Source organism: Notolepis coatsorum, assembly GCF_963971535.1.
Source record: "Notolepis coatsorum genome assembly, chromosome: 4".
Lineage (NCBI taxonomy): Eukaryota > Metazoa > Chordata > Actinopteri > Aulopiformes > Paralepididae > Notolepis > Notolepis coatsorum.
Window position 1 is genome coordinate 166,025,687 of NC_140168.1, and position 12,418 is coordinate 166,038,104.

A 12,418-nucleotide genomic window follows, 5' to 3' on the forward strand; every position below is an offset into this window, starting at 1 on the left:
AGAAATGTTGGATCACCAACGCCCATGCAGCTGAGAAGATCATCGCTGAATGCAGCTTTTGCAAACACTACAGTGACAGTGCAGTGGAGCAAAAGATGGCGGATCTTCCAGCAGACAGAATCCTTCCTGACCTACCACCTTTTACCAACACAGGGGTGGATAAAGGAAGAGGAAACAGGAAAGGAGGAGGAACAGGAAGTCGAAGAACCAGGAAAGGAGGAGGAGCCAGGAGTGCTAACTCGCTTCAGAGAGGAACCGGTGGCATTCATGGGTGACATTCAAGCCATGTTCCACCAGGTGAAGGTCGCTGAGGAAGACAGTGATTTTCTGTGCTTTCTCTGGGACAAGAGGAAAAGGAGTTTGGCAGCTGGAGATATTGTAGTCGTCATGGACTCTTCAGCTCCTCGTGGGTCCTGGCCACTTGGCAGGGTTCTGGAGGTCTTTCCAGACAAACAAGGTCTGGTGCGGTCTGTGAAATTGCAGACTAAAAGTAGCACCATTGTAAGGCCGGTGACCAAACTGTGTTTGGTTCATGAAATGTAGATGCACTTAATCCGTGACATGTTTTGGCTCTTATTTGTTTTGTTTATTTATTTTTTGAATTGTTATGTCTGCCTGCCTTAACAATTAGGGGCCGGTGTGTAACGGCCAAAATGGATTAATGTGCAGTGGATTTATGTGACCAGAAGGTGGCGCTTCTTTTATTTAAGCGTCAGGTAAACCTGTAGGAGGAGGAGTTTTGACCCGGAAAAGGGCAATGGTTTTTTGACCGCACGCACGACGCAGGTCTCAGGTCGAAATGTTTGTAGGCAATTAGTTATTGTGTTCATTATTATTTATCAGTTTATGAAGACATCCTGTTTGACGGTGAGGGAAAATAAACACCATTTTCCCAGTAAGCTGCCTGCATTGTGTCATTGGGACAAGGACTGTTTTTGGTATGAGACCAGGAATATAACGGCGCGTCAGCCAGTCTTAACTAAGGGATCAAGATTTCTCAGTAGCTCCGTATAGGACGGGAGCTCCTTTAATAACTACTACTACTACTACTATTATTACTGCTACTACTACTACTATTATTACTGCTCCTACTATTATTATTGCTACTACTACTACTACTACTACTACTACTACTACTACTACTACTACTACTATTATTATTATTATTATTATTATTATTATTATTATTATTATTATTATTATTATTATTATTATTATTATTATTATTATTATTATTATTATTATTATTATTTATTATTATTATTATTATTACTGCTGCTACTACTACTATTAATTATACTGCTACTATTACACTACTAGTACTACTAATACTACCACTACTACTACTACTACTACTACTACTACTACTACTACTACTACTACTACTACTACTACTACTACTACTACTGTTGTTATTACTACTGTTACTACTGCTGCTGCTACTACTGCTTCTGCTACTGCTACAACTACTGCCTATACTACTACTACTACTACTACTACTACTGTTGTTACTACTACTACTTCTACTGCTACTACAACATCCAAAGCAACTTATAAAATGTGTACAACAAAGCCAGCAAGGATTACACTTAACTTAACTTAACTTAATTTACAAGTGTTATTGTTTATCTAACAGTGCCAAACTCATGTGCTCCACTTTGAGTGCATACCGTAGCTAGCTTAGACAATACAAAATGTTTTATCGTTTGAGATAAGCAGGCAGGCAACAACAATAACAAAAGTTTTAGCATTTTTTACTTCATGATTTAAGTTGATGAATCATCAGAACGATCAACATTAATAAACTTAGTGACAGCCCTGTTATGATATGCACATGGTTTGCAGTAGGGCTGTCAACAAATATTCTATAGTCAAATGAAGAATCGACTTGTAAAAAAGAAACATACAGTCTTCCTCTAAAATTCCCGCTCTGACCCCACAGGTGCTCGCCACGCTCCCCGGCCGCTGGTGGAACCTGGAACGGGCGACTCCCAAAACCACCGCCGCCAGCAGCACCAAGAAGAAGAACATCTGGCTGTTCAACATCACCGGCGACCCGTACGAGCGCCGGGACCTGGCGGAGCAGCGTCCGGACGTGGTGCAGCGCCTGCTCGCCCGGCTGGTCCACTACAACCGGACTGCGGTGCCGGTGGTGTTCCCGCCCGACGACCCGCGAGCCAATCCCGACCGACACGGCGGAGCCTGGGTGCCCTGGGTGAGCGAGGACGAGGCGGAGGACGGGGACGACAAGTACAAAGGGGTGTATAAAAAAGGTAAGAGCAGGAAGAAGAAGATGAAGAAGAAGAAGAAGAAGACAAAGACGAGGAAGTGTAAGCTGTGCAAGCTGAGGTCATTCTTCCTCAAGCTGAACACCCGGATGATGTCCAATCGCATTTGAGATGGGATGTGATGTCACACCCGGATGATGTCCAATCACATTTGAGATGGGATGTGATGTCAGACCCGGATGATGTCCAATTGCATTTGAGATGAGATTTGATGTCAAAGAGACCACAAACTAACAAGAGAAATCCAGTGGGATGAGACACATTTGAGTCGTTTGTATGAGGGATTTTATTGAAACTAGTGACATCTTGTAGAGGCTGGTCAGTCCTCTGGTTTCAGAAATAATTTCACCTTGAAAGTTCTTGATGTTGAAATCCTGCTATTTGAAAAAGCTGTAATCTCACCCCACTGGACATTACTTATTTTAGGGAACAACAAAGACAAATACTTTGAAGAGTAAATGGACTGAGGGACAGTTTCTGCTATCTATCTAAGATGTCAGAGGTTTGATTCAGTTGGATATGAAATATGAGATGATGTCCCAAAGACTGTAGCCAGGGCTACCCCTGCATCTATTACACTCTTAACACATTCAGAGCCACGCCCCCTATGCCCAAAATAGGCAGTTCCGTGCCAGCGCTTTAGTCAATGGGAGGACGGGGAAATTTGCGAACGCTTAAACTATATCTTAAATTATGGCTATGGGTCTAATACACCCGTCGCTTATCAATGACTTGCTTGCAGTCAACATGTACGAAACGGATTGTTTTTTTATCAGTACATTTCCGTTTTATACCGTTTTGAATACGAGTATAGTTTTGGAGAGTTCTAGTAATTCCAGAGAAATCCGTGATAATAGCTCTTTAGTGGAATACACAAAACACGTAATTTTTCGGCTGATTTATGAATCGTTTTCAAATAAATGCTAGATTATCGATAGTATTTGTGTCCTTATGCACGCTAGAGGAGCGGGCTGAAAAATCGATTATCCATGACCTGGTCAGCGCTAACGTCACACACACACACACACACACACACACACACACACACACACACACACAGTGCGATGGTGGTGATAGGAACATCGGATTACCCCAAGACTCGTAACATAAATTCCTTACCTCACATCAGATGTTCTGCAAAAAGATTAATCCAATTCCTGATCGCCATTCCAAATATCGCGTTTATTGATCCAACGTTATAGTCCGAAACACAGAATCGACGCTGCTCTGAGGGTCCTCAGTCAATCTGGTAACACATGCCTGAGAAACAAGACCCAGACCGGAATAATTTTTTCAATGCACATTCCCAGTCAATCCAATCCAATGATGTGCAATACCATCCGGGAGACGATAGGCGACGGTATTTGCCCTTTTACGAGCTCAGACCCATTCCCAATGATAACATCAGGTTGGATGGATGAAAATGAATGGATATCGCTAATAAAAGAAATAACGATTAAAACCCGAGTTTTCTCTGGTCTTGGCACGCAACGCATGGCGAGTTAACCTGACTAATCTCGTGGTTGGCACTGAATGAGTTAAAGGAACACTGCAACATTATAGGAAATATGCTTAGCTTTAAACTCAGAGAAAGGTGTTTTTGGCCAACAGCTAGGCTAGCTGGTCCATATCCGCTTCCATTATTTGTGCTAAGCTAGGATAGCTTTCTACTGAACATACAGGGAGGAAATTGGTATCTATCTTCTTGTCTGACTCTGGAGAAGATGGTAATTTCCCATAATGTTGGCATGTTCCTTTAAGACCTCTCTGCACTGCATCAGTATTATCAGCGGAGGTCTGGCGATGGGTAACTATTACCTCTGGAGCTCGGAGATGTTATCCTGTCAGATACTTTGGGGGAAATTGCTGTAAAAATTCCCTACAGAGTTTCCTGGTGAACAGAGCTTTTCAGGTGATGCGTGAAATCACTGCGCCCAGGCAGCAGTGGTTCAGCAAAACATTTTTCAGAGAATGTATCTGCTTAGAAAACCTAAATTTCTCATTTTATTTGTATTTCTCCACGTGGTAAATACACAGGTCTAACTCCGGGGTAGATGGCAAATAAGCTAACTTCCAAAAAGGTTTCTTAGCAATACCCAAACTATCCCTTTAAAATACACAACGCCATGCAGGACTTTTAAAGGGAACGGAGGTTGTGTGACATGTAGGCCTACAGAGGAAGCGTGTGGTAATTGTCAATGACTTTCTGGTCCAGATGACGATGGATAAAATGAAATGATTGACCTACACCTGTAATAGTAATGCTATCTGGAGAGGGCTTTAGGCTTTTGCTGTTCTTCTTCTGACCGTCTAAATGAAAATGTGAACTGTGCTATGTATCTCTTCCTCGGTCTGCATTTGAATGAGTTCCAATTGTGCCTTTTCCGTGTTTATAGAGTTTTTTACATTTCAACTTTGGACCTGACGAGTCGGTTTTGAATCGGAGTTCCAAGAATGACCTATATGATTTATTTTGTACTTACTGATCACGTTATTCATAAAACAGCTGTCGTTTTTTAAATGGTATGTTCTCTGTGGTCGACCTAGAAGCCACAAGAATGTCATCTGTAGATTCAACAAAGCAAACCAGAGTACTATACAGTATGCCACTACTTGAATTATTGTGCAAAGCCCACCATCACCTAAGACTTTCTAACCTCATATCCAAAAAGATATGATTTGGTAAATGTCTGAACATTTGCATCCACTCCTGAATTTTAAGAATTTAGTTTAGCCTATTTCACTGAATTGATTATCAATAATCTGAAAGATCAAGAGACGTTTTACGTTTTTTAAGTATTTTGCAGCTGTTTGATTCTATTTAAATATGCTATTCAGGCAAGATGGACGTGCATGTTGAGTCACGGTTGGATTTGATTTAGCAAAGTTGCTAAGAGATTCTTTTTCATCAGCGCCTTGCACCATTTAAAGGGAAATTACACCCAATTTAAGAAAATTTGTGAAAACAAACAACTCGCCCCCAAATCCAAAAATTAAGACTTGTCATCAAGTATAAAGTCTGAAACTGCTCCATAGACAATTCATTGGGAATTATAGGGGACACAGAGAGCACCAAGGGGAATAGTATATGGGTACATTTTCAGAACTGACAACACTACAATTAGAATAAAGCTCTAATAAATAAAACTCAAACATTCTGTGGGTCCACAAAATCTCCCATTCATTGTCTACTGAGCGCTCCAGATTTGATGTCTCGTATATATTGATTGAAATATTGAGTTTTCCTGGGCCATGAGGATAACATATTGGAATTCTTAATTTGCGTGATGTTCCCCTTTTAAGAAGGTGTTTATCCACCCATATTGATATGACCAGCAATGTCACTCGGCTTTGCATCTGCGACACTGTCCATGTTCAAAATTACGGTTTGAAAATATAATGTTGCCTATTGCTACAACTGAAATGTGCCCATATTTTGTTCATTGTAACGTATCTTCAGTGGTTGCCGTCTCTTCTCTCATTCAACTCATTCACTTCAACTCAATTTGTACAACTGTATGTGACTGTTAAAGGTCAAATAGGTCAAAGGTCAAATGTCTGTGAAATTAGTTGTGATCATACCTTCTAACTAGGGGGGAGGAAAGAGTTCATTTTACCCAAATACGTGCATATCCTTTCATAATAGGTCAGTGTCTAGTTGTAGAAGTATTCCTAACCCGGTGATAATTAAAAATAGACAAAATAATTGTGCTATGCCACAATGTTCAAAGCTGAAAACCGTTGTGTCGCCTTGCGCCGTCATTTCCTGTCACACTGAGCTCCAGGCGCATGGCTGCAAAGAGGTCCATGTTCTAACAATACCATTCTTATTGTTGAACTCCTAATATCAAGCAGGTTGCTTACTAAAGAAATGCTTAGTTGACCTACACAGTTACAGTACCTCTTTTAAATCTAGTGCTTACTTGAGTTTCCTACATGCAGTAATGCAGAAGGACTTCTTTTAAATCTAGTGCTTACTTGAGTTTCCTACATGCAGTAATGCAGAAGGACCTCTTTTAAATCTAGTGCTTACTTGAGTTTCCTACACGCATTAATGTAGAAGGACCTCTTTTAAATCTTTTTAAAAATTAAATATTACACCGGAGATGAGCCTTTATCATGTTTCACGAAACAACTCATTCAGCCTTGAAAAAAGCTGGAAAACGAATCAAGTAACAAGGTCTTGGTCGACGGATGGACACATATGGGTGTTTTGTGACTGCAAAGTTATGTATTAAAAGCACCTGGGGTTTAGGGTAATGACACATGTTTGTTTAAATGGGTTTCCAGAATGTAACGCTGATGATTGTCAGGTTTGTTTGACATGATATATTCAGAGGAAGCCCTACTGCCTTTTGTGCCTTGTTTGTTTTTAATGTATTTTCCCAAAGGTTTTGTACCGGTGTGTCTTTTCATGTCTCATGTGAAAATGTAAACAAAATAACAATATGAAATTAAACGGTGTGTAACTGGAGTGGACAGTGTGTTTTGTCATATCTACTGGGCAAAAAACAAAGCTCAGTTTACCTTAAAGCTGCAATATGTAGTTTGGAGATGGACATTTGAACCTCTGCAAAGGTTTATCCAGAGCGCTTTACAATTTTTGTTCCTCACATTCACCCATTCACTTACACACCGATGGCAGACTGTCAGGTTTTAAATTGAATACCAAACAGAAGGTTTGAACTGTTAAAGTAATCCAGAACTATTTTATTGCACTGTAAAAACTGATTTTATATGTCTGCACTTTATGTGCTTATTTCATGTCTATTCTATTCTACTAAAACTGAATCGAACCATAAACAAAGTGACCTGTTGGGATGTTAGATTCTAATGTGAAAAACTTTTATATGTCTGCACTTTGTGCTCATTTTACCCTTGCTATTATTTTACTTATTTTTACTTTTATTTCTACGCCCCACTATCCACTGGGTGCATACTATGACCTTTATTGTGTTTTGTAACAGATTACAGAAATTCAAGAAGCCTATTGGAACGTGAGGTTCTGATATGATTTTGATTAATATATCTGCATTATTTTATCCCACTTTATGCTTTGCTCTTGCTGCTTGTTTTACACTGATTTTATGTCTTATTTCTTACTGATGTAAATCACTTTGAACTGCAATCCCCTGTATGAAAGGTGCTATACAAATAAAGTTATTATTATTATTATTATTATTATTATTATCGGGAGCAATTAGGAAGTGTCTTGCTCAAGGACACTTCAACAAGCTCAGCAGGAATCAAACTGGGAACCTTCTGATTACCAGACGACCTCCCCTAACTGGATCCCTGGAACACTCTGAAGCTAGGAATGATGTGGTTGGCTGTGGTGTCCTGACCTCCCACCACATTTATAATACAAATAAGCATCTTAAGGTTAATGTTGGTCAACATGATTTCTAAAGGTAATTTCTTTGATTTGTGTTGAGATAAGAAACCTCGAGAACAAATTATTCTAGTGGTAATATTCCTAAAAATATACACGCTGGAGCTGTAAAACCCAAATGTGTCGAGACGTTCATCATAGAGTTGGTTAGCAAAAAGCTAGTCTGCTGCATTCACTTTACAATATGAAACCCATAGCAAGCTAGCTGCTGATTGGCTCCCCGTTTGATTTAAATTCAGTAGTGTGTATATTATGGTTTTTGTGTCGCATGTAGGTTAAAGGAACATGCCAACATTTTGGGAAATGATATCTTCTCCAGAGAGAGACAAGAAGATAGATACCAGTTTCCTCTCTGTGCGTTCAGTAGAAAGCTATCTGGCTGCACGTTAGCCTAGCTTAGCACAATGAAAGGAAGCGGACATGGCCGGTTAGCCTTCGGGAGTGGTGTTAGTTGGACAATGCCTAGGCTAACCGGCCATGTCCATTTCCATTCATTGTGTACATCACCAGTGCTGAAGTATTACCCAGAAGGCCAACATGGACTAACAAGTATTCCACATTTATAGGCATGGATGGGAATTGAACCCATGATTTTAAGTTTACAAGACAGACACCTTGCCACTTGTGAAATTAGACATTCTTTCCTTCTCTAGGATATTCTCTAGGATAATATTTCCTGGTGACGCTGGAGATAAGACCTTGCACATCAAGCAAGAGAAATATGTGCTTCTAATGATCTTAATACTTTGAAGCAACGTTTTGGAGAATGCAATCACATACTAATAATAATAATAAATTCAATTTCTACCGCACTTTATATTTGTGAAAATCTCAAAGTGCTACAGGAGATAAAGATAAAAAGTTAAATGAATAAAAAATATTAAAATGTATAAAACAACCAATGAAATGGAAGAACATACAAAAAATACTAATAATAAAAGAATAATTCAGGCAAATGCCTTGTTAAAAAGAAATGTTTTTAGGCCCCTTTTAAAAACCTCAATGGACTGTGGTGCTCTCAGATGGTCGGGGAGGGCATTCCACAGCCGAGGAGCAGCTGAGCAGAAGGTGTGTCCTGTGTATGGGTTGGAGTGTGTTTGAGTGTCCAGAGCGGAGGGAGCGGGTGGAGGTCGGGGGAGCGATGAGCTCCTTTAGATAGGAGGGGGCGTTGCTGTGGATGCACTGATGGGTGAGGAGGGAGACCTTGTATTCAAGCCTGGAGGAGACGGAGCCAGTGTAGGGAATGGAGTATGGGTGTGATGTGATCATATTTCCGCACTCTCATCAGGATCCTAGCAGCACAGTTCTGAATGTGTTGGAGCTTCTGGAGGCTCTTGCTAGGGATCCCGATGAGCAGTGCGTTGCAGTAGTCAAGCCTTGAGGAGACAAAGGCATGGACAAGCTTTTCCCCATCTGGCAGGGTGAGTGTGGGACGGAGTCTTGCTATGTTTCTAAGGTGGAAGAATGAGGTTTTGCACAGATGCTTAATGTGGGAGTCAAAGGTCAGGTGGGGGTAAATTTGTATGCCCAGGTTGCATCTATGCCAAATACAACGCAGTTCGGTTTCCGGGTTCCTCTGATTGGCCACGACGCCCACGTGACCCCGCGCTAGCACGCCCCCTTATCCACGCCTGCCGCTACGCCGCGCCAAGCTCCTCTTGTGTGTTGCAGCATAGACGCGCCCAGGTTAGTTATTACAGGTGAGGGGGAGGTTCTGACTGGAAAAGGTGATGCTGGTTATTGGGGATGATTTGGTGTGGGGTGCCGATTAAAATGGCTTCTGTTTTGGCGCTGTTTAATTGTAGGAAATTGTGATTCATCCACGCCTTTATCTCCTCAAGGCAGGTGGTCAGTGTGGATGACGGTGGTGACGGTAGGGAGGCAGAGGGAAGTGGGGCAGTCCTGAGGTAGAGTTGGGTGTCATCAGCGTAGCAGTGGAAGGATATCCCATGCCGGCTGATGACACGACCATGGGGGAGCATATATAGAGTGAAGAGGGGTGGGGCCGAGAACGGAACATTGGGGGACGCCGCAGGTGACAGGCTGTGTCCGGGAATTTGTGCCCCCCAAGGAGACGCGCTCAGTTCTTTCTGTGAGGTAGGAGGTGAACCACTGTAGTGCAGAGTCGGAGAGTCCTATGGAGGAGTGAAGACGGTCCAAGAGGATGGTGTGGTCGACATACTAACCCGGAGTTGTTGTGCTCGCTGCGTAGTACAAACATGACTACATGTGTATGTGGTCTCTGTGAGTTGCCACTGCTGACAAATCAACTTTCACAAAGTCACAAATGGCTGGAGATGTTTACAAAATATGGCAGCCTGCGCAAAACTACTCAACAAGCAATTTGTAAGCCTGCCATTCCAACAGTACTTAGGTGTGTGTGTGTGAGTGTGTGTGTGCGTGTGTGTGGCAGTCTCTGACTCAGACAAAAACAAACACACACACACGCTCACTCACTCGCTCATTCCACCCGCAGGCGTTCGCTTGACCTAGAGGCGGACGGCTCTATTTAGCATTTCTGCATCACTGCTCACTACTGAGTGCTCTCTCTACTAACCACTACCCTTTCATTCACTCCTCTGGTGGAAGGTCGAGTGTGAATGACAGGAAAATGCTCTTTTGAGGAATTCACTCTAGATCAGTGCTGCTATAGTCAGGGGTGCAGTGGTCATGCCACGCTGTACCACGCCGTCCCAGCACTTTTCTGAGCAGAAGTACGCGCACGGATGTACACGTGCACGCGCGCGCACACAAAAATGCGTTCACAACTTTCACTCGACTCGTCGTCCGTGCGCCCACCGGTACTCAGCTATCACCTATAGTCTTTGCATAACAATAGCATAGCAAAGAACGAGAAGTGCAAAACCAAAATACAAGCCCTGTACCAATTGGTGGGGGTTTGCTTGAGCTGTGTGGAACCTCTCAGTGTGACAAATGGTCCCGACTGGAAGCATGAGACATTTCTTAACTAAGTTGTGCTTCAGAAGGAAACTGTCCTTCTGTAAACTGCAAGTTACATTGTTAATTTAGTTTGTATTTACTTTTCTAGTTTAAGTTAAGTTAATTCAATTAAATAAATTGTAACTACAATATTGTATCTACAATTACATTTAAAACATTGTTTGTTTTTCAACCATATCTGTTGACAATATAATTTCTTTATATATTGAAGGCTACATACATCCTGCTGCTACCTTTTTCAGCTTCTCTATTTCAAGGCAATATTTACAAAAACTAAACTAAAACTAGTAATTTCCTATACAAACATGTTTCCTACTATTTATGCATAATAATCATCTGTTCTGTGCGCATGCGAGGGAACATGTATGCGTGTGCAAATGGCGTCATTTAAACAGAGTACAGGCACTTCTGATATTACGACTGCACCCAGTGTTAATTTTGTCGACGAAAGATGTTCGTCAACGAAGCTTTTTCCCGCGACGACAACGAGATGTGATGTCACGTTAATGTTGATCATGTGACACTAACGTGACTAAATAATTAATTAAATATCGTTGACCACAACTGAGGACACTAAAATGTAGTTTACAAAAACCATGACGAATTCTCTCTTAATTTATGTTGACTAAAACAAGATGAGACAAAATAATTATAACTTTTAGAATAATTCACGTTATTAGTTCAGCATTTCCCATTTCCGTTTCCGGGTTAAGCTCTGCAGCGTTTATGGCTAAAAGCCAAGCTACATACGTGAGGCTAAAAACCGCGTCCCAGGTCTCTCGTGACTACAGCTTATACCAATAACCATGAACGGAATCTGCTACTCTCTCAACACTCATGCGGCAGCCGAACAGTTCTACCAAAAGAACATAGTATTTAAGACGACGGAGGCTGAGAGGATGGCTAGGCTGCCAGAAGAGCTAATAGCATGGGAGTCGGGACCTATATCCCAGACACAGACTTGCTATCTTTCATCTGTGTACACCCACTACTATCAACATTACACATGGATACAACAAGGACAAGACCACGTTCACTTAAAAAGGTAGTGTTGGTATGAAAAGAAAAGAAACAGACGAGTACTAACACTGAGATTGACCCTGCTATAAGTTGTTTAGTTGCACTTGAAGTGCACTAAAACATTGTAATGACTTTTTATTTTTCATATAATGTTGGGTACATGCTCAGTAGAGTTAGAACGCTCCCAGTCTTAGGGGCTGTGATATTTTGTTACCACACTTTATGCACATAGAAGTGCGGTGGCAGGTTCGCTAAGCTAATGTTGTGTTAGCCGAATGCTCTGATGGGGGCCGCCATTTTAAGTTTAAAGTGACGTCAACGATCTACAGTACGACTCGACGGACAAAAGGGAATGTGTGTGTGACGTGTGTGAAATTTGTACAGTAGGTCCCAGTGATAATTGCAATCAGTGTGTACTGTGTATAACTATCCTAATGTTGCTTTGTTGGTTAAAACAATTAATAAGCTATTTCAATCAGAATATGACTGTTTCTGAATCTATTGACCATTTCAAGGAATGTTTGGTTACTATTGGGCTTCTAGCCTTCTACTGAACTTATTGTGAATCAGCTGATAGGGTTTTGGCTAGACTAATAAATAGAATTGCATTATTTACAATATAAAATGCCTTTTTTTCATTAGCGAAAACTAGACAGAAATCATCAGTTTTCTGCGACTAAATCTAGACAAAAACAAAAAAGACAAAATCGAGACTAACACTGACTAAGACTAAAATGCTCAGACACTTAGTTGACTA

At 41.2% G+C, this 12,418-nt stretch overlaps 1 protein-coding gene across 2 annotated transcripts in view; it reads left to right on the forward strand.

Annotated features, from left to right (window-relative positions):
• The window catches only part of LOC311227058 (arylsulfatase I-like), an 83,083-nt gene extending 76,321 nt beyond the window's left edge, over positions 1-6,762 (forward strand). For both annotated transcript variants that reach the window (XM_084312575.1, XM_084312576.1), the window contains exon 11: positions 1,943-6,762. In XM_084312575.1, coding sequence (XP_084168701.1) covers positions 1,943-2,398 — 456 coding nt within the window. In that variant the 3' untranslated portion in view covers positions 2,399-6,762. The remainder of the gene's footprint in view (positions 1-1,942) is intronic.
• The last annotated feature ends 5,656 nt before the right edge of the window (positions 6,763-12,418 follow it).